General features: G+C 46.6%; 1 protein-coding gene across 3 annotated transcripts in view; it reads left to right on the forward strand.

The window, feature by feature from the left end:
- The first annotated feature begins 4,686 nt into the window (after window positions 1-4,686).
- Window positions 4,687-27,520, forward strand: part of LOC120541149 (potassium channel subfamily T member 2) — a 179,785-nt gene continuing 156,951 nt past the window's right edge. The window contains exons 1-2 of one of the 3 annotated variants that reach the window (XM_039772503.1): window positions 4,687-4,827; window positions 12,547-12,944. In XM_039772503.1, coding sequence (XP_039628437.1) covers window positions 12,856-12,944 — 89 coding nt within the window. In that variant the 5' untranslated portion in view covers window positions 4,687-4,827; window positions 12,547-12,855. Of the gene's footprint in view, window positions 4,828-9,943; window positions 10,329-10,473; window positions 10,725-12,546; window positions 12,945-27,520 lie in introns of those variants that run through there. The other 2 variants (XM_039772501.1, XM_039772502.1) reach the window with 2 other exon arrangements.

A 27,520-nucleotide genomic window follows, 5' to 3' on the forward strand; every position in this document is an offset into this window, starting at 1 on the left:
GCTGTTCAAGTCTGTACTTTCTCAGGCTTTTTCAGTGTTGGACCCTTAAGGTGGTCATTAGGGAAACAAAGGGGAGCGGAGACCCTCGTGATGAGGGTGAATCTGAAAAACTGACACTAACAAAGGAAAAACGTTGGGTTATCTCAGAATTTAAAGCAAATTTAGAAAGCATTCAGACTCCTTCACTTTCTACCCACTTCACTGTGTTGTAGATTTAATTTTAAATGAATACTTTTGCCATTTTTACCCATAATGACAAAGTGACGTGTTTTTTTAGAAAGGTTTGCAAATGTTTTAAAAACCAAACAACCGAAATCTCCCCTTTGGACTAATAATACAGTCATGGCCGAAATTATTGGCACCCCTGGAATTTTCCCAGAAAATGCACCATTTCTCCCAGACAATTGTTGCAATTCCAAATGTTTTGGTATCCACATGTTTATTTCCTTTATGTGCATTGGAACAACACAATAAAAACAAATCTGACATCATTTCACACAAAACTCAAAGACCGGGCTGGACAAAATTATTGGCACCCTCAACTTAATATTTGGTTGCACACCCTTTGGAAAAAAATAACTGAAATCAAGCGCTTCCTATAACCATCAAGAAGCTTGTCGCACCTCTCAACTGGAATTTCCGACCTGCTCAAGGTCTCTCAGATTTGAAGGGCAACAGCAATTTTGAGATCTCTCCATAAGTGTTCAATCGGATTTCGATCTGGACTCATTGCTGGCCACTTCAGAACTCTCCAGCGCTTTGTCTTCAACCATCTCTGGGTGCTTTTCGAGGTATGTTTGGGGTCATTGTCCTGCTGGAACACCCATGACCTCTGACGCAGACCCAGCTTTCTGACACTGGGCCCTACATTGCGCCCCAATATCTTTTGGTAGTCTTCAGATTTCATGATGTCTTGCACACAGTCAAGGCACCCAGTGCCAGAGGCAGCAAAACAACCCCAAAACATCTTAGAACCTCCACCATGTTTAACAGTAGGTACTGTGGTGTTCTTTTCTACGTAGGCCTCATTCAATTTTCTGTAAACAGTAGAATGATGAGCTTTACCAAAAAGCTCTACCTGGTCTCATCTGTCCACAAGACGTTTGCCCAGAAGGATTTTGGCTTCCTCAAGTACATTTTGGCAAACTCCAGTCTAGCTTTTTTTTATGTTTCTGTGTCAGCAGTGGGCCCTCCTGGCTCTCCTGCCATAGCGTTTCATTTTGTTCAGATGTCGACAGAGAGTTCGAGCTGACACTGTTACACCCTGAGTCTGCAGAACAGCTTGAATGTTTTCAAGTTGATTGGGGCTGTTAACCCACCATTCGGACTATCCTTCGTTGCAGTCTTTTATCGATTTTTCTCTTTCCGTCCACGTCCAGGGAGATTAGCTACAGTGCCATGTGTTGTGAACTTCTTGATTATGTTGCGCACAGTAGACAAAGGAATATGAAGTTCTCTGGAGAGAGCTTTTTGTTTTCAAGTCCTCAGACAATTCTCTGCTCTTCTTTCTGTTCTCCATGCTTAGTGTGGCACACTCGGACACCCAACACAAAGGTTGAGTCAGCTTTTCTCCATTTTAACTGGCGTCAGGTGTGATTGCTATATTGCCAGCTCCTGTTTCTTGCCACAGGTGAGTTCAAACGAGCATCATATGCTTGAAATTAAACGATTTACCCACAATTTTGAAAAGGTGCCAATAATTTTGTCCGCCCCATTTTTGGAGTTCTGTGTGACAGGATGTCAGGTTTGGCTTTTTCTCTCTGTTTTTTGTGTTGTTCCAATGCACATAAAGGAAATAAACATGTGGATACCAAAACATTTGGAATTGCAACAGTTGTCTGGGAGAAATGGTGCATTTTCTGGGAAAATTCCAGGGGTGCCGATAATTTTGGCCATGATTGTAGAAGCCCCCTTGGCAGCAGTTCCAGCTTTGAATATTCTTAGCTAAGACTTGACAAGCTTTGCACCCCTGGATTTGAGCCGTTGATCCCATTCTTACTCTGTTAGATTGGATGGGAAGCTTCTGTAAACGGCCACCTTCAGGTCTCGCTATGAGGTTTAGGTCTGGGCCACTCCAGGACACTCGGTGGCTTGTCCCAAAGTCACTCGGGCCTCATCTTGGCTGCGTGCTGGGGGGGTCATTGAAACATCCTCCCACTCTGAGGTGGTGTGCACTCTGGAAGGACTTCTCTGTCTTTGCCTACATTCATCCTTCCCTCAGTTCTGCCCAGTTTCCTTGCCCCTACCTCCGAGAAGCCCCCCACCCCAGTAGTATGATGCTGGCACCACCATACTTCACTGTAGGCATAGTTTGAGTGGGTCGGACCAGACCTCATCTTCTCTGCGTCATTTAATCTTCAGGTGGGCTGTCATATGTACCTGATTGGTGGTCATCCTTCCCACAGGGTCTGCCATCTCGGCAGAGGATCTCTGGAGCTTTGTTGCTTGAGTGACCATTGCGTTTTTGGTCAGACAGCCAACTCAAACAACTGGAGCTCCTGGGAACTCTCAGATCTTTAGAGGAGGTTTGAACTCCTTACCTCACCCCCATTTCATCACGGAGGTCTTCAGATGGTTTAGCGGACATCGTGGCTCGACTTTACTCCGGTCATGCTGTGTGAATTGTGGGACCCTCTATACACCGGCCCACGAGTGCCATTCTAAATGCTGTCCAGTCGATTCAGGGTGCCACAGGTGGACTTCACTCAAGTTCCTGGCACATCTCAAAGAGACTTGAAGCCAACAGAAGGCACCTGAGCACCATGTGGGGGGCCACAACAAAGAGTCTGAATAGGAGTGCGGGATTTCAGGTTTTCATTCTTAATAAATGTGCAGACATTACTGAAATGATGTTGTCGCTTTGTCATTGTGGGTTTTTGAGAGTGTTTGATGGGCACAAATTGCAAATGTATCCAAGAAAGTTAAATCTGTAAAGTGGGCAGAAAGTGAAGGGGTCCGAGTATGTTGTGAATCCACTATGAGGTTAGCATTCTTTGAGGTGGTGAGATTTAAAATTCTTCCTTGCATTCCTAACTTGCTGGCTCCTCCAGTCTGCTGGTGGTCTCCACCTGCTGGGTTCACATGTGCACATTTCATTGATGAGGTTCAGCACCAAAGTGAAGATCTGAGCATTCAGAAAATGTCAGGGGCAGAATGATAGAGAAACACAGGCCTGGGGAAAAGGACAAGACCACCTCAAAGGCATTGGACAGACCTCAGGGATCAGGGCAGCCCATCATACAGAAGGGGAATACAAAAAAAGGGAACTTGGGTTAGGCCACCATCAAGACTGGCACTTGTCCAAAAGGCTGCTGTGACGCCAGTGCTCCCTCAAGTATGTGGCTGTGCCTCTCCCTAGGCATGGCCAGGTGCCACCACCCTACCTCACCACAGACAGTGCCAGGTACCCCCCACCTCACTCCAGGCAGTGCCAGGTATCCCTCCCCCACCTCAACCTCTCCCCAGGCATTTTGAGATCCCCCCCACACACACACACACACACCTCACTCCGGGTACTCCCAGGTCAAACTTCACTCCAGGCAGTGCCAGGTCTTCCTGCTTGTGTTTTTCTTGTATGCAAATCCACACCGTTGAGACCCCCATCTGCACAGGGCAGAGACCACAGGCAGAGTTTTGGGAAAAGGACAAGACCACCTCAAAGGCACCGGACAGACCTCGGGGATCAGGGCAGCCCATCATACTGAAGGGGAACACATAAAAAGGGATCTCGGGTCAGGCCACCATCAAGACTGGTACTTATCCAAAATGCAGCTGTGATGCCATTGCTCCCACAAGTATGTGGCTGTGACTGGACGGGACATTTTGTGGCGCCACAATCTCCAAGGTTTTACATGAAAAGGGTCTTTATGGAAGAGTGGCAAAGTGGGGAAAATATGAAGAATTTGCAAAATGTCAAAAATGTGGCCTTGTGGTCTGATGTGATTGAAGGTGGCTTGAGCTTTTCAGTGCTTTGTGTTCCACATCAGCAGCTTGGCACTGTCATGCTGTGTAACTGGCAGTCTGGTCAGGACTGATGTGACAGTGGGTACCACCCTTGGAGAGGAACGCCTGCTGCCCATGGCCAAGAGGCTCAACCTGGGGGTGAAGTTTGTTGGTTAAGCGGATAATCTGCCAGAGCGTCAATGGAGTGGCTGAAATGGAAGGAAATGGACGTCTTTGAGTGGCCTGACCTGGCACGGCCTGAGCAAGCCCGGGCAGCTTAGCCAGCCAAGATGGCCACATGGGCAGAGTGCACTGAAATGCTTCCTGGTGTGTGGTGAGCAACATGTCTGACTTGACCTTCACAATGTGGAGTAGACTGCTGTGCTCCTCGCCGTTTATGTGCTTTCCTTCATTTTCTAAGCCTGCTGACTTCCATGGTGGTACCTCGGACCAGGCGACAGTCTTAACCCGAGGTGCTCCCTTACCCGGTCCCAGTGGCACTCACTTCATTGTAACTTTCCCTCAGAGTTCTGGGTGAGATTTGGAAATTGGTGGTGGGCTGAATGTTCTCCCCTCATTTGTCATGTTCCTTATCTTCTGTTACGTGTTGAATGCGTGACTTGTAATGGGTGGGATCTTCATGCAGTGATTATTATTATTTTGTTTTTTTTTCTTGGTACTCTTCCTAGCTATTCAAGGTGCCCACCCTTTCATTTCTTCAGGTTACCGAACAACGTTTGCCTCTCTTTCTGACTGAAGAAGGCAGCGGCTGCCAGGCTCAGGGGGTCTCTCTGCGAGCAGGCAGCGGTGACCCCTGCAGACATGAAAGTCGTGGCTACTGGGAGTTCAGCAGACGCCTGCTCATTTAGCCGGACGAGGGGGCCGGTAAGTGCCGACATGACCGGGGGGTCACCTGCCGCCTCTCTCTTTATGTTCTGGGAGTCTGCTGTGTGGCTTGAAAGCAGGCAGCACTTGGGAAAAGACGAAAGTAATAATAGGCGGTGATTGTATACGCCATATTTATATGTGTTCTTGCAAAAGACAACAAAGTGAAGGACAGTCGTAAGAACAATCCCTGCTCTTAATTACACTGCTAAATAACACAACGTACCGAAACATAAATACGCATCTCATCTGAACAGCACTGTATGTGAAGGAACAGATCTGATATGCAGGGTTAAGCTGAATGTGGGTTTGTCCGCCACGCAGATCTGCACCCTTTCTATCAAATTTCACACAAGTTCTCCGTATGTGAAGGAAGAAGACCACAGGCCATGCTTGTTTTTGAAATTCATTTGGTACCCCCCACCTCACCCCAGGCAGTGCCAGGTACTAAGCAGGCATGGGGAGTACCTCTCCCCCCCAACTTCTTCCCAACCAGTGCCAGGTACCACCACCCAACCTCACCCCAGGCAGTGCCAGGTACCCCCCACCTCACCCCAGGCAGTGCCAGATACTAAGCAGGCAGTGCCACCTCTCCCCAGGCATGGCCAGGTACCCCAACCTCTCCCCAGGCATTTCGAGGTACCCCCCCTCACTCCCCCCACCTCACTCCGGGTACTCCTAGGTCAAACTTGGCAGTGCCAGGTCTTCCTGCTTGTGTTTTTCTTGCATGCAAATCCACACCGTTGAGACCCCCATCTACACAGGGCACAGACCACAGGCAGAGTTTTATTCTGAATTGTTGCCCTGCGCTTTATTCAGGTGAGGTGACGTTATTTAGTAGTTGGCACAGGTAGGCAGAGTTGCACCCCCATGGCGGGTTTAGGCGGGTGATGAGTTTTGGTTCGGGGCCACCCATGGAGTGTATTTACTGACTGCACCTGCATTTTCATCCATCCTGGGCAGCGGTGGGTACCCCATTATTATAACATTAGCATATGTTATTATTAAAACAGGGTACAGTACAATGGCTGACCCTGTGCTCTGGACCCACCTAGATGTGATGCGAAAAGACAATTCAGCTGGAGATTCAGTCTACTGTGGGCACATTTTTCCATTTGAGATCTGCTAGGGCTCCTTAAGGCCACGTGCCATTACATGACTTGCAGTTCCAGACTTGAGTTCCATAATCTTGGCGAGTCGGGGGTGGTCGTGTAGCGTGACCTCCTCGGCAGCGCCGTCCAGCAAGATCAAACAGATCTGATTTGGTCTTAAGCCGTAGGGGCGGGCTCTGTGTGACAGCCAATGAGCACTCAGCTGGAAGGTCAGTGCATGTAGTGCAGTGATGAGGAAGGCACACATTCAAGAAGGTCTTGCCTGGCTGGTGCCTCGTGTTTTATGTACCACAATCAAGGGGAGAGATAGAGAGACAACGAAAAGGGCCAAGATTGCAGCTGAACTCGTTGTACCTGAAAAGCATTCGCACGCCACCGACTTCTGTTACTGGGTATCAGAGAAGGAGACGCACTTGTGACACTTTGAGAATGTGAAGCTTTGCTATAAAGTTATCTTGTAATTTGTCGTGGCCCCCAGCGGTTTGTAGTCACGTGATCGGACCCCCTCAGGCGACAACAACACAGACCTTTGAGTTAAGAAGTTCAGTCAGTGGCCAAGTTGAGGATTGTGGGCTTAAGGTCTGGACAGGATGAAAAAGTGCAAGACCACCAATTGGCTTCCAACCACGACTTCCTGTGGGATCATCGGATCACACAGTTTTCCCCAGCTGGCATTTTGGGTAAGCAACTTTGGATGATTTTTGTTTTTTAAATTTGCCACATAGAATCGTGAGGGCTTATGTTCATTTTATAAATTGTGTCGTTTAGGAAATACAAGAACAAATTTTCTGCACCTCATTGGTGAAGACCCTAAGGGTTAGCATTGACAAAACACATTCCAGGTACTAACTTGCGGCTGATCCTGCTGTAGACATACAGAAATTTTGGGACGGGCATTTTAAAAAGTGATACACGAAAATAATGGAGCAAGTGTAACATTGTGTCCGTGTGAATCTGCGAAGGAAACAAAGTTAAAAGTTATTTCCACACTGAAAATTAAAGAGGGTTAAAGACGCAACATTTGAGCTGTGAAGAAGAAAGAGCAGGAAGTGAGGGAACAAACCCAAGGCAGATGAAGGGGAATGTAGATGTGAAAAATGCCATTAGAGAAGGTGAAGATTAGATGAGCTGGTCAGTAAGACCTGAAGAGAAATGGGTGACGCCAGGCTGAGAAGGAGCAGAGCGTCGTCTGGGATTTGAAAAGTGTCTTTGAAGCCCTGTGGAAGAACACCAAGAGAAAGACCAATGTTGCTGCGATCAGAGACGTGAAGAGTACAGTCAGATCTGTGAGGTCTGAACGTGTTCCCAGAGGTGGTCTGGAAGTCGTCTCCCTGCTTCACCTGACTGGATTCAGTAAAGACGATTCTTCGATTGGCAGGAGGCTCCTCATTTAATATTGAATTGACCAGAGGGAGCTGACATAAATGTATTGTTGGTGACATATTTGCAAGTGACACAAGTTGCAGCCCTAAGTGCCCGGTGAGGGCTGTGGCTGAGATGTTTGTGTAGGTCATGTCATTGACGGAAGGAAGTCAAGGGTGGGCTAAGAAAAGATACTCCTGTGGAAGTGGGCTCAGTCTGCAAAGTTTAGTTTAATGACCTGTGGCAGCGACAGAGTGTTTGGGTGAGATGGGATGGGGGTCCAGCATGATGCGGGTTTCATTACTGGCATCGTTCTTAGAGTGGGCTTTATGAGGGTCCTGTCCACAGTGTGAGGAGGGTGTCCTCTATCACTAAAGATACAGATACTTCATTACAGAAGTGAACTTCATCCTTGCATTGGGGGTGGAGGCCAAGGACCTGTGAAAGTGTTTGAGAGTTTTTAGTGTGCCAGGGATGGAAGGTAAGCGGGCAAGTCAGTGGGCTTGTAATAGGTGGAGGTTTGAAGTCTTGGAGTGCTGCTGGAAAGACGGATATCTGAAAATGGCAGAACTGTGGTGGAAATGTCGACTGTGAATCAGAGGATGAATTCCTGCAACTGGCTTCTGGAGCAGGAGGTGGCATCACCACAGTCTTCAATAGTGTACAGGTGTGGTACAAAGCCTATTCAGGAAGATTGGAGGCACATATTGGCATAGCGAGGGTACCCCCTGCATCTCCACCTCTGACCTGGTGTAAGAAGATGATGAAGCATTGAGGTTAAGACGAGGAAGAGCTCTAGACTGGACGTCTGTTAAATAGCTGCCCAAGGGACCTTCATCATGATGAATGACTGGGTAGAGGCGTTGATGTCCACGGTGAAGAGAAAGCAGTCGGGACTGTGAAAGCAACTGGAGAGCACAGTCCGCGTCTTCAAGGTACGTAAAGGCGGTTTGTTCCTACATCTTGCATTTCCATAGGATTACTCTTCTGCCTTACACTCCATTTGTCTTCTTTAGTAATAGATGGTTTGTGCCGATCGCATTATTTTACACGCAGATTTATATGGAGATCCACCTTGTCAGCCTTGCAGTACGACAGAGAAATTCTAGTGGGAATGCAAAATGTCAAGACTAGAAAGAAAAAGAAAGAAAGAACACCGTACGCGCTTGAGAATGACATGTCCCTGTACTGTTCAGTGGCATGATCAGAAAAGAAATGAGTTTATCTGAGATAACAGTTTAATATGGCACCTGGCAGAATCCGGGGGCTTCCGCAGGTCCCTGAAGATATCCGTTTCCAAAGGTGTTGAAGTAAAAAGGAAAAAAGTGTCTTACAAACAAGAAAATGACTGAATAAACAAATAATAAATAAATAAATACCAGGACAAGTTACCTTGCCCTCCAAGACCCCATTTCGATCAGTTACTATGGATACCAACTGACTGCTTTTACAATAGAATGAGAAAAACGAAGTAACCTACATACAGTATACACTGCGCGCCTTGCGTTCTGCCTTTGAGAATGGCACAGCGGCGTGCACGCGTGCGCGGTGCTGCGAGTCTGCCAGTGCACGTGCACGTGCGCGCGTGTGCGAACTCTGAAATAAACGGCCAAACGATCTGCGCCGCTCCGTAACCGTCCAGCTTTAAGCGCGAGCTTTAAAAGGGCTTGTCATTATTTCATTCATATAGCGCCGTTCAAAGGCAGCAGCAATACCGGGTGTGATTTACAAGCAATTGCTGGAATCTTGTTCTTTACTGCGGTGTGTGTGGAAATAAAATCAGTTTGTTTTATGGTGTCTTTCATACTTATGCAATGCTTTCATATTTATTAGACTGATCTTTTGCCTTCATATCTGTCCATTATATATTGCCATATATAAAATAGATAAATGTGAGATTGCCGTTCATATCTTTTATATCATCCCTCGCATGTGTATCTGAAGTCTAATAAGTCTAATGCATTACATATCAATTATACGGTGGTTTTCATATCTATATGTCATACATTGCCTTTTATTTTTGTCTATCTGTTTTATATTGCCCTTCATATTTATGTTGTGCCTTTTAATATTATAGTTATTTAATAATAATGATTAATTATAATGTACCTTCTATGTAATCTTTTTTCATAAAAGTCTAATGCATTACATATCAGTTATTCAGTGCCTTTCATATCTATATCACTTATTTAGTGCCTTTCATATCTACTGTATTATGTCACCTTTCGTAGCTATCTATCACATGTAGTACACTTCCTATTTATTATAGCACCTTTCATAGCTATTTATCACTTATATAGTCCCTGTCCTATCCATGTATCTATCTGTTGTAACAACTTTAATGGATAACCATCAGCTATATAGTGCCTTAAACATTTATCAGTCATTTTACTCTCTTCTTTCCTATCTATCAATGAATGGTATAACACCATTCCCCCCTCTCCCTCTTATAGCGCCTTTCATGCGTACCTGTTTATCACCTTCATCAAAGTGCCCTCCTTCCTCCCGCCTCACCCACGTATACGGCCCCAGTTGCTCCAACTTCTCCCGCACGTCCTAATTAATGTGAGAAACGGAGTTCCGATTCTAGAATTGAGCAGCAGGTGTCGCCATATCTCCAGCAGAGAGGCCAATGCCGAAGCGCTACAGTTGGTTCCAGTGTGAGCAGAGGGTTTCCCCTCTGGAAAATCCTGCGGATCACCTCTCCCAGTCTCGCAGCTCCTGAGAGAGCACTTCTTCTGCCTGTCCCCTGACACGGTGGCCCGGGAAGCACTTGACTTCACGCCGATGCAAACAAATAAACAAGAGGAAGCGAGCGGCTGAGAACGTAACATCGAGGCTTGAGGGGTTCAACGGCTATCGAGGACCATAAGAGGAGAACAGAGAGGTGGGCGACAGGGATCGGATAGCGCTCGCTCGCTCGCTCTCTCTCTCTGTCTGTCTGTCTATCTTTACCTCACCCCGTCTCCGCTGGATGCGAGGCTACATCTTCTGATGCCATTAGGCTGCGTGGTCCCGACTCGCCTGGTGAGTGTGGCACGAGCACCTGATGATCACTTGGGGAGTCGGCCGGGTGTTGGGGGGGGGGTGTTTGGTTGTGTGCAAATCCAAGCCGTCGTCAAGTTCTCCGGTGCAACCTGTGAGCAGAGAGACGGAGAAAAGTCAAGCAGCGCGGTTAAACGGGAATCAAATACACGGCGACGTCCTCGGGGGATGGGCGCTTCTCCGAGCTGCCCAACGAAATACGTCGTACTGGAAGCACTGGTTTGACCGCCTGTGTCCAGTAAAAGGCATCGGGAAAGAATATCGTTGGTCTGCCTTTATAAAAGCGGAACCCTGCTTGCGATGTCTGTGCGTGTTATTCCCGCAGCAGATCCCTTCAAAATGCATCATGCGCTAAAACGGGACCGCACCGTCAACCAGGTTTGTTTTTCCCAAATCAGTTGGAAGGATTTATGATTTAGTGTCCGCTGTCTAGAAAGAAGGATATCAATTATTGTGAAAAGGTTAAGAAAATTAATTATTGCAATACAAAAGAAAACAAAACTACATGAGAAGGAATATTATTCGATCTTTATAACTTGAATCGGAAACCAAAATGCCAATCCACATTGTGGCTATCTTACATCATATAGTGCCTTACTATCTGCCTATCTTTTAATATAGTATCTGCTATATAGCGCCTTTCTGTATATGTTCCTATCTTTAATATAGTATGTATCAATCTGTTATAAAGTGCATTTCTGTTTGTTGTACACCTATTACCTTTCTATTAATCTATTCTGAAGATACTAGCTGTTGTGCCTATATCTATCTATCCATCCATCTATCTGTTATATAGAGCATTTCTGTCCGTCTTTGTTTGTTATGCATATATTGACTTTCTGTCAGTCTCTTATATAATGTATATCTGTTGTATAGTGCCTTTTCTGTCTGTCTACTATATAGCTCCTTTCTTTGTCTCTAATATATTTCCTTTTTATCTGTCTGTCCGGTGTATAGTGCATTTCTGCCTAGCTACCTGTGTATCAATTACATATTTCCTTTCTGTCTATCTCTAATATAGCACCTTTCTTTCTTTCCAGCTTGCCTGTATATCGATGTATCCGTTATATAGCGCCCTTCCGTCTTCTGATAGACAAATGGAGATGTGTGTAGTTATTTAATAACCCCCTTTCCCCGCGCCTAAACCCCTCGAGCTGCCACTTTTTCATATTTGTATCAAAACTCCAAAGCTTCCTCTGTCCAAAGATGCGATTTTTGAATTGCAGATGCCGCCCAGCGCGGCGGACGGAGAGTCCGTGCGTCTGAATTTCCAATGTGAAGATTCCCAGCATGACACGACGATGATTAACAGCAGCGGTCCTCGTCCTCCCCTCGATTAACGGTGACAGCCGTAATTACTGTTTGTCTTAAACAACACCGGCATTAATAAGCATTTCATTAGAAATCGCAATTATCATTTTTGTTGCTAATTATCATACCACACAATACAGGTAGTCTTTTTTTCCCCTTTTCACTAAATTAGGATTAATCACGATAATAATTGACCATAGAGGACAGCGGAGGACATTGTAAAGAACGGCCATCGCGCTAACCGTGCTGTCCCTCTTTAGCGTCTTTGACTAATGCCGGTCATCAAGGACAGCAGTTTGGAAGACAACCAAGACAATGACGACTTCGGATTTTTTTTTTTTTTTTACACACGAGACAGACGTCTGGTGGTCCTCCGTCCATTTCCTGTTCGCCACTGTGCTGGTCTGACGCCTCCTCTAGCAGCATCAAAGACCAGGCAGGAGCCCACCCAGGACGGAGCGCCAGCCCCTCGCACTGTTGGCGCTTATGGGTAATTAGAAGTGACAGGACTCCGCTAATTCCTTCTTTTAAGGGATGATCGTTTCGAATCAGAAATGCGATTATGATCGTAAACCTTTCATCATAACGATAATAATATCGATGATGGTGTGCACGTGACTTCTTTTAAATGGTAATCTGCGGTTCTCCTGATCAATACGTTTTATCACCACAGTTTCGAGCTACTACATGCGAGGCGATCTTTGAGTAAAGGGGGACAGGAATTGTGCCTACTTTATTAAAGGGGGGATACACAAAGAATCAATTTCCAATCATCTCGAGGTGTATATAGCGCGTTTCACTGCGATCCCTTGTGATTTGTTCGATTTGACGAGACCCCCTACACCCCAGCAGACGGAGTGACCGCCCTGCGCTCTGTTTCTTCCCACAGGAGATGCGCATCTGAGGGTCGCGCAATGAGCCCACCTCGCCAGCGACTCTCCAGCGATCTGTTGCTCTCTTGTGCCCAGGATGCCGGCTCTCCGGTGGAGACACTTCGAGGCTGACCGCACAGAGACACATCACGGCGTCTCCTGCGCCTCGTCGACTTTGGATTTATCACAGCCGACCTGGATCTGAAGGTGGTCGCACTCCCGGAACAGCAGACGGCTTGCATGGCTTCGGAAAAGTGAAACTCCATCGAGCCGAGCAGCAGCCTCTCATCTCGCCGTCCTCAGAGAACACGGGAGCAGAAGCAGACATGGTGGAACTGGAGAAGGAGGTCCTGCCTCTGCCTCCCCGGTACCGGTTCCGAGACCTCCTCCTGGGTGACTGGCAGACCGATGACAGGTAGGACACATTTCAATTCTGTGTGCGAGTCCGGCTAGTGGTGGGCGAGGGGGGCTCACTTTGGGGAAGACATCAGGAATCAATGCGAACCCGGGTGGCGGCGGCGGCAGTGGATCTGTGGCCAGGGATGAGAGGAGAGCGAATATCCGAGGGCATCAGGTGGCAAGATTGAAGTGACCGGGGGTACTGAATGCCAGTCAATGGAGGAATAAGAATAAAATACGAGAGTGGGCAAAAGCGGATGCGTCTTTAGGCGGATTTGTTCATTCATCTGACATTCTCCTCAAAATTGTGAAAACACACAGAGCGTCGGAAAGGAACGACATGTTCAGCAGAAGAAAGTGCCACAAAACAAACACTTGTGAACGTGACTCGGTCATGGCTCTAAAGAAAAACGAGACTTCCCTGAACTTAAACAACGAATGAAACCGAGCACGGCATGGCACCTTCAATGTATGCCCCAAATATGCCATGTGTCAGCCAGGGTCATCTTAACGTATCAGCTCTGGCCGGGGGCCCCATAGTATAGGGGCGGGCCCGTGATGGTTTTGATGCCAATGTATATTTTTCCGGTTCGCTATCAAACAAGGGGTACCAGCACACTATTTTGCCCGGAGCCTGGTTTGGCGGCCATGGTGCCAGCTGCGGGTGAGCGCCAGTGTGAGTCTGACTGGCAGCGGGGTAAGGGGCGGACAAGCCCGGGGTGCCACCGGGCTCTTCTTTCTTTCTTTCTTTCTTTCAGGATGAGGAGGAGCCGTATCTGCCTGCCATTCTCTCTCTTCATTTATATAATATAGTGACTTTCATAATGGGCACTCTTTTCCAAACCATTTAGTATGATCATTTCCTTTCTTTAGTTCTTTCTTTGTATTATTCTCACTTTACTTATCCATCTTTTTTCTTTCTTTACTCACCCATCCATCTTTCTTTCTTTCTTTGTATTCTCCCTTTACTCATCCAACTTTCTTTCTTTTCATGAATTTGCATTATAGCGACGTTTCTTCAACTGTGTGTACTGTTGGCTGCCGTAGGGGACTCCTTTTCACTTTTATTGCAATACGATAATTAAAATGGAAACCCGTAAGACTGGTAAAGTACAACAACCAGGAGCTTGCAGCTGAGAAAGAAAAATGTCATTCTAACTGTTCTAATGATATGTAGTGCCTTTCATAATTCTCTGTTCATTATTGAATGCACTCTGAGTTTAAGGTTGTAGGGTCGGAACCAGCCACAAAAGAGATGGCAGTCCATCATGCATGGACCCAGATAAACTCTGGAATTCCCATTTAACCTGAATGCTAATCCATTTGTGGGAAGAACATTTCACAAGTACTACACAGAGACGTATTTGAGCCCAGGACCTTGGGGCTGCAGGAAACATGAGCAAGAAGACCTCTACAAACCTGTCCTGAGTCAATCAATCAATTAACCTGCATTGCATTCAATCAGTCAGTCTCTCTGCCAGTCTTTCTGTTTAGTTATAGTGCATTTCCTCTTTTCTATCTGTGAATTATAAATTTCCTTTAACATCCTATCCCACTATCTATCTTATATAGTACATTTCCTATATATCATGCCTTTCATATGTCTCTATTTGTATATCTGTCCATTATACAGTGCCTTACATTTCTTTCTACCTTTTTATCTGTATATGTATTATAAAGTGTCATTCATCTCTCTCTCTCTCTCTCTCTCTCTCTCTTCTCTTCTCTCTCTCTCTCTCCATATATATATATATATATATATATAATCTTTCTTTCTTTCTTTGTGCTTTTGTATTTTGCTCTTCCTAGTTTTCCACCTGTCGGCAGCACCGCCGGAGGTCTTTGTACTCCTCGGTCTCAAACCTGTGGCCTTGCGCTTGTGCGCCCCCTAGTGCTCCTTCATTAAAGTGCACCCTATGATAGCTGTGAATTTCGACTGAAGCTTCGTCTGCGGAAGTCCGTTGAAGTTTTGACGGCTTTACCTGACATGTCTTCATCCTAAAGGGAACAGTTAGAAAATAGAAGATTGCATAGCTGAATAAAAGTGCGAATGTAACTCTATGTTCTGTTTTTATATCTGTTACAATTCTGATGAAGTTATAACGGGACTCATAAAACACACGTTGAGATACCAGCCGCAAAGCTGTGAGTTTGTTTGTTTATTTCAATATTTATTTAGTCATTCATTTAGACACATTTCGGGTTATTTTTGTGAGAATCAAGGATAACTGCAGACTGAGGGAATATAAAATAAATACAGAAATAATCTTATGAATTGAGACAATAAATAACAGGAATTATAAGTATGAATAACTAAATGTGTCATGAAAAATGTTTTTTTTAACGATTTGTTTAAGACTGACGCCGCATTCAACGTGAATTACACAATCAAATGAAAACTGCCATTTCCACGCGTCAGAGTTGAGAGGGCGTGCCCTAGTGAGTGCTGTGCTTTGATTGGTGAGTCACCCGTATAAACCTTCGGACTTATTGCGCTGAATTTTCAGGCCGACCCCGCACGTCAGCTGCAGACCCCAATAATCCTGGTCAGTGTTTCCTTGCGTTCTTGTCCGCCGTGGACACGCGCAGTCACAACGCTGAGCATGCGCCGTGCTTGTCTCGGGAATCCCGCGGCTTACCCCTCTACCGGACATCTCACCAATCAAAGCACAGGACTCACTAGAGCCCGCCCCCTCAACTCTGACGGTTGAAAGTGACAGATTCAGTTTAAAGCGTTTTTTTTTTTTCATGCTGATTGTGGTTTTGCTGAAATAAATAAATGAAGAAGCAATTAAATAATACACAAATATGCAACAACAACAAAAAAAGTATGATCTATTTAATCTTTGAAGTTCACGTATCATTATCTAATTTTTCTAAATTATTGGCACATTTCAAAGTACATTTATTTATTGCATTTTTATTTAATTAAATGTATCCAAAATGTTCATATTTCTCCATGGCAGACCCCCATTAGACACAAGTGGTGCCCAGCAGACCCCAGCAGCTCCACATGTTTCCTCTGATTGAAGTGCACGTGGCAGGCTGGCACTATGAGTCTTCTGCTCAATGCCAGTTCACACCCAGGTGATGGCACTCCTTGTTGGCCTCGGGTTACTTTCTAATGACATACAAGCTGCAGGATGGCAATTTTCCATTTCTACAAGCAAAAGTTTGGCACTGGTGGTTTTCTGTATATTGGTGGCTGGCACTCTTCATATTCTGTATATTAACAATGTTGGCACCATTAACATGGTGCACAGTGTCAGTTGGCATCATCCCTTTGTACCTTTGCCACAGTGACTGCTTCATACGGCACAATGGCAACATTCATTTTCTGTTTGTTAATGACCAGCATCATTGATTTTCTCCATGCTGTTGACTGGCACTTGTAATGCTCTCCATGCTGCAGGTTGGCACTACTCTGTGACTGGCGACAGTAAATTTCAGCAGTGTGCTAATGTTCTGCTTTGTTTGGGTTGGCACTGTTCACTTTCTGCCTCTTGCTACCAGTTCTCTTTCGTGTTCTCCATGGTACACGCTGGCACTGTACAATGTCAGTGTATTGCTGACTGACTGGCACAAATCCGGTTTAGCACAGCATGCTGACTGGCAGTCAGTGTTCAAGTTATAGACTGGCACTAGTCACTTTCTTTATATTGCCACCTGGCACCATTCATATTCTGTATTCCATATGCTCCATGCATGCCACACATTGGCACTTTTTATTTCTGCACATGGTTAATGTTGTATGTGTTGTACGCTGAAGTTATTCATTTACCGTCTTTAACTGATAGATGCCATTCATAGCACACATTGGCACTGTCAACCCTTTTTATTCTACATGGTACAAGTTGCCAGTTTGTTTTCTTTTTGTAACTTGCTAACGGGCACCATTTGATTTGTTTCGTATTTAACATTGGCATGGCCATCCTCTTTATGCCCTCTGCTGTTGTGTGGCACTTATCTCTGTGCTCTCACTCTTTACCCTTTTCAGGCTACTTGCTCCAGGATGGCACTCTTTTTTTCTGTATATTATTAACAGGCACCATTTAAATGTTTCATAATATACGGTGGCACCACTACCCCTTTTCTACTAACTGATCCAGCTTGGCATGGTTCTTTTTCTGTACATCAATAACTGGCGCATTTCAATTCCTTTTTTGCTACTCCTTGGCATTCCGACTGGCACCCTTTCAGTGTCTTTATGTAACACATTGGCAAAGCCCCCCCCCCCTTTTCATTCTCTGTGCTACATGCCTGGCATTGGTTTCCCCTGTCATGGGCATACCGCTCACTTTCTCAGCCCGTTGGTGCTCTTCACTTTCTCAAGGTGGGCATACTGGGACCGATGTGCCCAATAAGCGAGGATTTCAAAGCTGACGTGTTTAGCTGAGCGATTTGGGTTTTCTCCAACTTGACTTTCTCCTCCCACCACTTCATGGTGCGACCAGTAACACCCAGTATGGGACATTAAACACTGGAGTCTTGGGAGAAGGGTCTCCACAGGACCCCTACCACTAAAAGAATCCAGGATGGTGAGGACAAGTCACCCCGTGTTGTATTGGCTGTGGCCAGCAGGTGGCAGCACTGATAAACGACTTTATGGGCCATAGAGGGCGCTCTGGAGTCCTCACTAAACCCCATGAAACGACCCCCCGTGTGGTTAGTGGTGCGGCTGATCCGTCAGACTCCAGAATACTCAACAGGCACCGTCATGCCAACACTCCCCCATTCAACCCCAATATGCCTGAAGGTCTGACTGGGTGACCCCCATAGCCAGGTCACCTCAGTCCTCACTTGCGTGATCAAGACCACCCTTTTGGATATGCCGGAGCCATTTCCCCCTACTGGTCCCTGATATCCTTGCCAGTCCTGAGGCCCCCCAACACACCCATGCCAGGCCGCCCCTGTCAGCCTGACCATCATCTTTGCGTTTCTGTGCTGACGCATCACCAGGTTGGGGTGAATAACCCGGTCGAGGCAGAAGCCTTTTATTTTTTTACAAATCTGTTGTTTACACGTGTAACTGACGTTCTGGAGTTCTGCTTTGTCGAAACACGCTGATAGTGATTTGAAGTGACTTTGTCATTAAACTGTCACCGATGAAGAGGAGCATAAACCCTCGTAGACCCTGCATGGTACTGTGATGGAGTAAAATGAATGAAAGGGAGAGTAAAGTCCATCAAATTGTAAGAGCTTAGCCGTCCTCTGCCTGCCTCTGCTTGGGGGGCCGCTAGTCTGAGGGCATCAACTTCTTTCTGGGCAGTGAACTTGGGTTCCTGTCATTTTATGTTGGTGGGGCTTTTAACGTGGAGTCCACCCGACCAATCTGCCATGCTGTTAATTTGCACTTACTGAAGCTGGTGACCCTGTAATGTGCAGACCTCCATCCGGGTTGTGACTTCTTGGTGACACCTTCATGCATTTGGGGGGGGGGTTTGATTTAGCACTTTAGTAGGTTTTTTTTTTTTTTGTCATGCGATTTGAATATAATTGCGCATTATTAATGAGATCCGCACTTTGGGTGCTGAAGTGAAGAGTGCCTGCTGATTGCGGTCATTACAATCAAATCCCGCGGAGCTGCAAGTTTTTTGGGACGGCAGAGGCCTTTGAGATTCGGTGCAGAATGAGCTCACGTGTGTATATCGTGGTGTCCGAGTGAAGGAGGGTCCACAAAACCAGAATGTTTGGTTGGGGGTGCCAACATGGCCCTCTCCGTTTACTAATAAAGTCCAAAACAAAGTCCATGGCACGAGAAAACGTGACAAAGGTAAGGGCTATGTGACATCACCAAGTGGCATCTAAACATTTCGGCGCACCTCGAGGTCGTTTGGTTGTCTCTGTGATCAGTGACCGGGACCGGAAGTGGTGGAGTCAGTTGCCCTCACTGGGCGGTTTCTCAAGACTGCGGAGGCTGTCAGCAGCAGCGCCCCCTGCTGGCCTGGGGTGGTGTCACATACCTGGGAAGAGCAGCCACTGATGTGCATGTGTGACTGTAGATCTCTCATCTGAAGGAACTGGGTGGTCTGCAAGAAAATGTGCACATCCAGGGGTCAATACCAGGAAACAGAAGCTGATACTCAGAATTCTCCCATTGCGCACATCTTATGATCTCAAACCTGAACGTCAGCAGAAGTCAATGAATGGGTCTTACCCTTCTGATTCTTTATGAGGGCAAAAATGAAGAACTAACAGTGTGTGCTTTGCAGCAATGCACCCTGTGGCCACTGGGGGGCGTCTTTTCCATTGCAGCATCTCCATTATTAGAAGTGAAGCCACACCACCACATGTAATGCCTTTCTTTCCATTCTTCTTTCTTTTGATATTTTATATAGCGCCTTTCTTTCCTTTCTTCTTTCTTTTAATATTTTATATAGCGCCTTTCTTTCCATTCTTCTTTTAATTTTTTTATATAGCGCCTTTCTTTCCTTTCTTTCTTGTGATATTGTATATAGTGCCTTTCTTTCCATTCTTCTTTAATTTTTTATATAGCGCCTTTCTTTCCATTCTTCTTTCTTTTGATATTTTATATAGCGCCTTTCTTTCCATTCTTCTTTAATTTTTTATATAGCGCCTTTCTTTCCTTTCTTCATTCTTTTAATTTTTTATATAGCGCCTTTCTTTCCATTCTTCTTTCTTTTGATATTTGTATAGCGCCTTTCTTTCCATTCTTCTGTTAATTTTTTTTATATAGCGCCTTTCTTTCCATTCTTCTTTTAATTTTTTTATATAGCGCCTCTTTCCTTTCCCCTTTTAATATTATATATAGCGCCTTTCTTTCCTTTCTTCTTTCTTTTGATATTTTATATACACAAAATCTCCCGGACCATGAGGACTTGGGAGTTGAAATTTGGCATGTAGGTTACCCTTAGCATAGGTGCTCGCTAAGAAACGGTTTTAAAAATTTTGTGGTCCAAACGTGAAATTTCTTCTAGTTTTTCAGACCCGTTTGTCCCGCTTTTCACGAGAGGACTACTTCGCGGATGATTTAGATCGGATTTCTTTCTATAATTTGCTTTAACATTCCGGTTGATTTTGTGACTTCTCTCAGCGTGCCAAGTGTCAGAGTTCGCTTGCAGGAGTGATATATTCACCTAATCTGAGAGACCGAGGAGTGCGGGGCCCTCCTCACTGTCCTGTTTGACTAATATGCGGGCAGAGCCGCGGGCACGAGGTCACTTTAAAAGGGTGTGTGGAGCCCCCGATATCAGTGCCAAAGGACGAAGGTCCAAGTCTTTAGAGTCCTGGTGCCCCCTGTTGGCGAGACATGGATGCTATCCAGTGGCATGTGCCACTATGAAAGGCGCTATATGAAGGGCCAGGCTATTCAGTGTTTCCCGTCTGCTTGTTTCTCCCGTCCGTTGGGCTTCCTTTTATTTATTTCTTTTTTTCTTACTCTAAATGCCTCAGTTAAATTAATCAAATATGAATGCCAAATTGCTTTTGCGGATAAACTGAAATCTCAAATGGACTTGGACAGCAAAAAAATTGCAAAATGTGTACAAAGGGAGCAAAAGAAAAAGAAAAATCCAAATAATGAGTGGACGCCCGCCGTAAGCATCCTGGGCTTTTCTTTTGCACGAAACTGGCAGGCTTTCATTGTCGCGTAATTGCAAGACACGCTGGGCACAAATGAAGTTATTTATTTTTAAGGAGTTTTTTTATTTTCTTTCCCAAATGTGGCGGTGAATAAATAAAAGCTTATATTGTAATTTGCGGCTTGATCTCTGCCATTAAATAACAAAAGAAAGAAACAAAGGAACGAAGGCCCGGAGAAACAATCGGCGCAGAACTTGTGGAGCCAACGCTTGGCGTTTCAAAGTGCAGCTCCCTGCAGCCGGGTGGCGCTGTGACCCGCGCATGGTCACAGTTATGGGATGGCAAAGCGGGAGGGCAGATGGCTCGGGGTCTTGACATCAAGGAAGGGCAGGCACTCGATCGACCCGCTGCACCAGAGACAGAGAGAGGAGCGGTGGTCTTATTGTAGAGCAGTTCAAGGTGAGCCCCCCGGACTGAGCAGGGATCATTTCACCACGGACAAGGAAACGTCCCATTGTGCGATTTCTGGCCTCCGTAACATCACTGCCTGTCTTTACACATTGCCAGCTTTATTTCAAGGGAGACCCCCGTGACCGTACTGGCGGAATGACGCCTCATTATCTTAAGGAGGAATCCCGTTCTGAGGGGTCTCTCCTCCCGAATACTGGCTGGTTATCTTCTCAGAGGGGAGACCCCCATGACTTCACTGGATGAATGAGAGCCACTGTCTTACAGGGCCCCCAATCTGTTCTGAGGGGGTCTCTCCTCTGTAACACAGTGGCCAGATCTATTTCAGAGTTTATTGAGCGAATGTGGGAGGCGGGCACCATCATGGCATTATTTCTGGAGGAACCCCATCCACCGCGTTTGTAAGGGTTCTCTGACTTCTGGGGTGGGGCACCTCATCTTCTTCACTGCCGTCTATTAGGGGTCACCTCATCCTCGTCACTGCCGTCCATTGGGGGGCACCTCATCTTCTTCACTGCCGTCCATTGGGGGGGCACCTCATCCTCTTCACTGCCATGTCTCCTCTTTTCGTTCTGCCACTGAGGCTCGCCCAGAACTCTTCATTGTGTCGGGCACCATGTTCTCTTTGGGTCACCAAGTGTCGGCCGTGCTGTGGTCTCAGTGGTCCGTAACGTGGCTCGACGTGAACGTGAGAGGCACTCGTTCTCTTTAGGAAGTTTGGCTACTTCGTTTAATGGAGGTCAGACTCTATCACCTGGCTTTACAGGTAGGCCCCTTCACCTCCAGGGAGACCCCCATGACATTGCCGGACGGCTGAGGACTTCCCTCGGTTCTCTTTAGTCGAATTGCCGCCTGCTCCTCTGAGGCTGTCAGTAACGTCTCCTCCTTGCAGATGGTCAGCTGGGTGGGAGAGTTCGTGCTACTGGACAACTGACAAAGTGGGAGAGACCCCATACTTAGTCAGAAGACCCTCACTTGCTACTCTAAGGCCCCTGTTTCCAGTTAGGTAATCGCTTGGCTGTACCGATGAGTAGCTTTGTTGGACAGGCTGACCAGACTGAGTGGCACGGTGGGAGAGATGACACACTTAGTCACAAGGACCCCCTCTGTTACTCTACAGCCTCTGTCTGCTTTGACGTAAAGCTGGCCTTCCATGGTGTGCTGGCACACTGGGGGCTCTTAGCTGTGAGGGGGCCCCATTCTTTTTTTTTTGGGGGGGGGAGAATCCCACCCTTCACCTAAAGAACATGTCCCCTGTTGCTTGGCTTTTGTGACTTTCCATGTGACAAGCTTCATTTTGAAGGAGGCCCACCTGTGACTTTACCGGATGAATGACAGCAGCTAATGGTGGAGGGGGGGTTTCGGGGGGCACCCTGTTTACTTTAGTAGTCGTCCCATTCGTCACTCAGGGGCCTCAGATTTCCTTTATAAGTGCCACCTTTGTTGGACACAGTCACCCTCCTTTGACTCCACTGGGTGACTGACAATGTGGCCACCAGGGGGCGCTCACTCCAGCTCCCCGACTCTCGACTGAAAGGCTCAGACACGAGTAGAAAACGAGCAGAAGCGGGTCTACTGTGGGAAACTCGTCCTTTATAAGCGTTTAAAGCACAAGCAGCACCCAGCGACTCTGTGCCACCTTCGCCATCTCATTCGCTGCCCCCCTCCTTCCTCCCGAGCAGCTCCTTTTATAGTGAAATCCGTGAGTACCTCAGGGGTCCCATAATTGGGGTCCGGGAGCAGTTCTGGCCACAGCACTCCCAGGCTGAGCCGACAGATCCCAACAGGGCCAAGTCCAAGAACTCCAATTCCCATGATGCCCTGTGACATGGCCCTCAATTCATTGCCTTGCCAGACTGACGACTTTCTCTCATATGTGGACCCCTCCATGTAGGAGCCCCCCCCCCATTTGCTCCTCTGTTCCACACATTGACACACCCAGCCCTGTAAAGACCACCGCCCTTGTTCATTTAGTTGGGTTCTGAGTCAATAAGTACGTACCCCTCTCCTCTAGGAGGCACCCTTTCCTCGCTGACAACCCGCCATCCCATCCCACCTCACCTGCTCTTTGACTTGGACTCCTTTTGTATTTTGCACACACACACACACACACACACACACACACTCTCACTCCCCGTGACACTTCTGGCAGAGACGACAGGCGTTTTCTGTTCTCCCAAAGTGACAAGCGAATTGTCGAACAGAATTAGCAGACCCCCGTGATGAGGGTTTAATGATCTCCAGCGCTGCCCACACAGAACGGAGCCTCTCCACCCTGGTGATTTCCACAAATAATGGCCTGACATTTCATTTTTACAAATGGCTCTCCAGCGGCTCTTTAGGCGAGCCAGCTCATCGATTGGGCTGCACTGCACAGGGGGGCTTAGCTAAAAGGAGAAGGCCGAGGGCTTTGGGGGGGTCCTTGCCCACTGGAGTTTGATCAGGGCCTGACTGTCCCATGGCAGCCGAGGTGGTGAAGATTTAAATGTGGTGGAGGTATGAGAGTGAGTGGGTGGGCACAGAGTGAGAGAAGAGTGTGTAGTCCACCACAAGGACAGCCTCAAATGGAGAATGGTGCACAGGCCCACCTGGAGGGGGCAGTCATGCCATAAGTGATAGGGTGGGCACCATCAGGCGTCAAAGTGAATCTCATCAAAGCCAACCTCACATTTCACCTCAGGAGCGACCAGAATGGAGAAGCAAGTGCAGCTCCTAATGAGCCTATTTGAGGGGGTCATGTAATATAGTGCCTTTCACAAAGCACTTTATTAATCTGGCAGGCGGGGGAGAGCTTACTGGGGGCGGTGGGGGTCACCCATAGGTGTCACATATATTGGGGATTACATTGTGAACTTCCAGCTCACCCAGACTAGCTGTATGCCAATGTGTGGTGATGGAATCCCACCTTCTTGAATTCATCCTCATGCTTGAGGACCCCAGGGGCTCAGCTTGTGGGGTGCTGTGATGTTTTATGAAGTAGCCAGAGAGAGTTGGGAGAAAGAATTTCAAGTGACAATGAGGACCCTGTAAATCAATGTCACCCCCCCAACCCAGGTCTCTAGGCCACCAAGCTGACTGCCACTAAAACATCTTGCCTTGACTAGTCCGGTCCCGCCCCACTGGCTGACACTCGGATATCTTACTCTGCCCACCTGGCTGACACAAAAACATATCAGCCAGCTGCCTGCCACTCAGACATTTAGCCCTGCCAAGCTGGCTGCCACTTTAGCATCTTAACTCCGCCCACCTGCCTGCCATTCACACTGCAAAAATGAATATGCAAATCTGTATATTAAAAAAACTTCTGCCAATGGAGTAAACAAAGTTGACTTGACGAGATTTCTTAAAATCAGCAAAATAATCTTTAATGCAAATTTCTGTAAGTCGATAAATCTTACATTAAGGAAAAAAAAATACTGGCTTTGATTTAGTTTTTTTTTTGAAGTTCACTCCACCCAACCAGCTGCCACTCAAAGATCTCACCCCGCCCAGCCTTGCATTACTCAAAGCCCTTCATCTGCTGCTCCTCCTCCTTCATCTGTGGCTCCTCCTCCTTCTCTGACTCCTCATTCTTCTGCTGCTGCTACTCCTCCTTCTTCTTCTCTGGCTCCTCCTTTTTCATCTGTATCCTCCTCCTTCTGTGGCGTCTCCTTCTTTGGCTCCTCCTCTTCCCCCCTCCTCCTCTAACTCCGCCTCCTTTTTCTCTGGCCCCTCCTCCTCCTTCTCTGTCTATATCTGTACTGAGATTTTTCAGGTAAAGCAGACAGATGGTTTTTGAGGATGGGTCCTTCTTCTTCTTCTTCTTCTTCTTCTTCTTCTTCTTCTTCTTCTTCTCACTGCTCATGGTGCCAGAGAGCGGTCCTGTCCTGTCCTGTCCTGCTAGTTCTTTCGGTCTGTTAAGTTTGCCAGCACTGTTCACCTGATCTCCTTCAACAACATCATGTCGAATGTGAAGGTCCCCGAGCCAGAGCTCTCCAGCATCCCACCCTGATCGTTTCTACTTGAGTGTTATCAGGTGGGCTGCTCATGCCCCCCGCTCCCAGCACCTCCAGTACTTTTGATTTCTTCGATTCTATGCCTGCTTGCTGTGCTGCTCTCCACTGCTTATCTTTAATATTTTGAGAAATTTTATACACATGCAAATAAGGACTTCACTGTACTCTCTACACATGACAGCAATGACCTTATATAGTGCCTTTCTTAGTGACTTTAGAGGACACTCTCAGACTCTCCTTAATTCACGTCAGGGTCACAGAGCACTGCAGTGCCAGTCTTGACATGTGCCACATAGATTAGCACATAGAAGTAAGAATTGCACTACATATGTGGCAAGAACGAAACAATAAACCAACATCACATTCTCAAAGTGGATACGTTAGAAAATGGAAGGGTGGACACCTTTGGATGTAACAGTTGTGGCTCTGAATATCTGATGTGACCACACTGTACAGGCTTAGGCAGGCACCAGCGTGGCACTTGTGTACATGCAGGCTTGTTAATAATCACAAATCCAGAACATGATGCATGCCACGCTGCACTTCGTCAGACTCAAAGACCACCCTGAATTCTATCAGCAGGCACAAGTCGCCACGTCTTTAAGGCTGAGTGGCAGTGGTGACAAGATGTCATACCGCGCGGTCAGAATTACTGTACGTTTACTGAAACGTCATGCGATGGACATGACAGGGGCGCACTGATCTGGAGAGAGGAGCAGAGCCTCGTAAATCATGGCAGAGCACACGCGGCTGACCAGATAAGATGAACTAAACACGTCTGCAGCTGCACTTGTCTGTCTGAGGGGTGACCACAAAGAACAGTCGCTTACATCAAAAAATTCCTGTATTTCAGACATTGCTAATTTCTTCCTGTAGTGAACGTTTTTGCATATGGCACCTTGCTGGCTGGCACCAGTGCATTATGTTTAGTCACTAGTCATATGTGGGCAATTCAGAAAGGTTAGCCCCGCCCATCCGGCTGCCACTCACTCAGCTCAGTATGCTGCTGCTGGATTATGTGAATTTCCCTTTGGGATTAATAAAGTATCTATCTATCTATCTATCTATCTATCTATCTATCTATCTATCTATCTATCTATCTATCAGCCCTGCCCAACTGGCTGCCACCATTGAAACAGGCTGGCAGGGACGGGCACCCTCGGCCCCAAAGAAGGCACTCAGAGTCTCAGGTCACACATCAGACACTGGGCCACTCAAATGAATACTTGCACAAACATCCCTCAAGGCCTAAGGTCTTGGCAGCTGCCCCTCTAAGACAGCAGCGCTGTTTCTGATATCAGAAGGCCCGGCCACTGTATGCGAAAGCAAGGGGCCTGTTTGTCTCTCTCAGAGTGCGCAGCGTCCTTGACTGAAGTTTTGAAACCTAACAGCAAGATATTGGGAGTTTACAGCCACAAAGAGAAAAATAATAAAATATGCAGGTGTGGGCTTTTTTATGATTTAACCCTTACTATACTAGCGTGCACTAAGATACAATGCATATTTTCATATATGCTTAGGATTCTCTTTGAATATATGCAAAAAAGTATATTCTGTACCACTCAACCATTTAGCCCCACCCAGCTTCCAGCCACACATACATTTATCCCCACCCAGCCAGCTGCCACTCAAACAGCCAGCCCCACCCAACTGGCTGCCACTGAACCATTTAGCCCCACCCAGCTTTCTGCCGCACTTAAATTTAGCCCCACCCAGCCGGCTGCCACTCAAACACTAAGGTATTTTGGCCAGGGTAGAAATCAGCTTCGCCGATGGGCCAGAGTAAGGGCTGTGAGATGGGAATAAACTTGTTATGGGGTGGGAGGCAAAGCTAAGGCTGGAGGTGGGAAGACCTAGGATGTATCTGTGCCTTTAGTCTCATTTGTGCTTACGTTGAGTTCTTTTGGTTTGCTGTTGCTGTTCTGATACCTCCCCTCGGAGCACAACACAGGAACCTTATGCAGCCTCCCCTCTTCAATTTGGTGACACCGTCCGTTTACTACACAAGTACACTTTTTTAAACATACTAATAGTGAGTGTTTTGTGACAGGATTGAAATGTGACAGGTCTCCAGGGTAAGTAAATCAGGGACCAGGAGATGAAAACATCATTAAAACTAAAATTCAAAGGGTCAGACCTGGGAGATCAGTGAAGCACAACGTCAGAGCCAAAGCACTAAATTAAGTCACAGTAAAAAAAAATAAATATATATATATATATATATATATATATTGATATATATATACCTGTACAGTATATATCAAATGTGAACTCTGTCAGACACGTGTGCTTAGGGGGCACCTTTAGGGCGCTGAATGAAACTGTAATACCACTGCAATACACAAGGTGGCGCTGTCGGTGTTGCCTTCTCCTATTTTGCTCTTAGGCATGAAGACATCCAACCGGAAGACTGTGTCACTCGTATCCTTTCACAACTCACTGTATTTGAAATCCTGCAGCGACGTGAGCCGTCGTCCAGTCCTTGTTTTTGGTAAAAGGGTATGGTCCGAAAACTGAGGGATGGATAGTGCGGTTTGTAGGCGGAGGAGTGGAAAAAAGGGGACAACTTAACGGAATGTAGAGGGGC

The sequence above is a fragment of the Polypterus senegalus genome, chromosome 12 (assembly GCF_016835505.1).
Source record: "Polypterus senegalus isolate Bchr_013 chromosome 12, ASM1683550v1, whole genome shotgun sequence".
NCBI lineage: Eukaryota > Metazoa > Chordata > Cladistia > Polypteriformes > Polypteridae > Polypterus > Polypterus senegalus.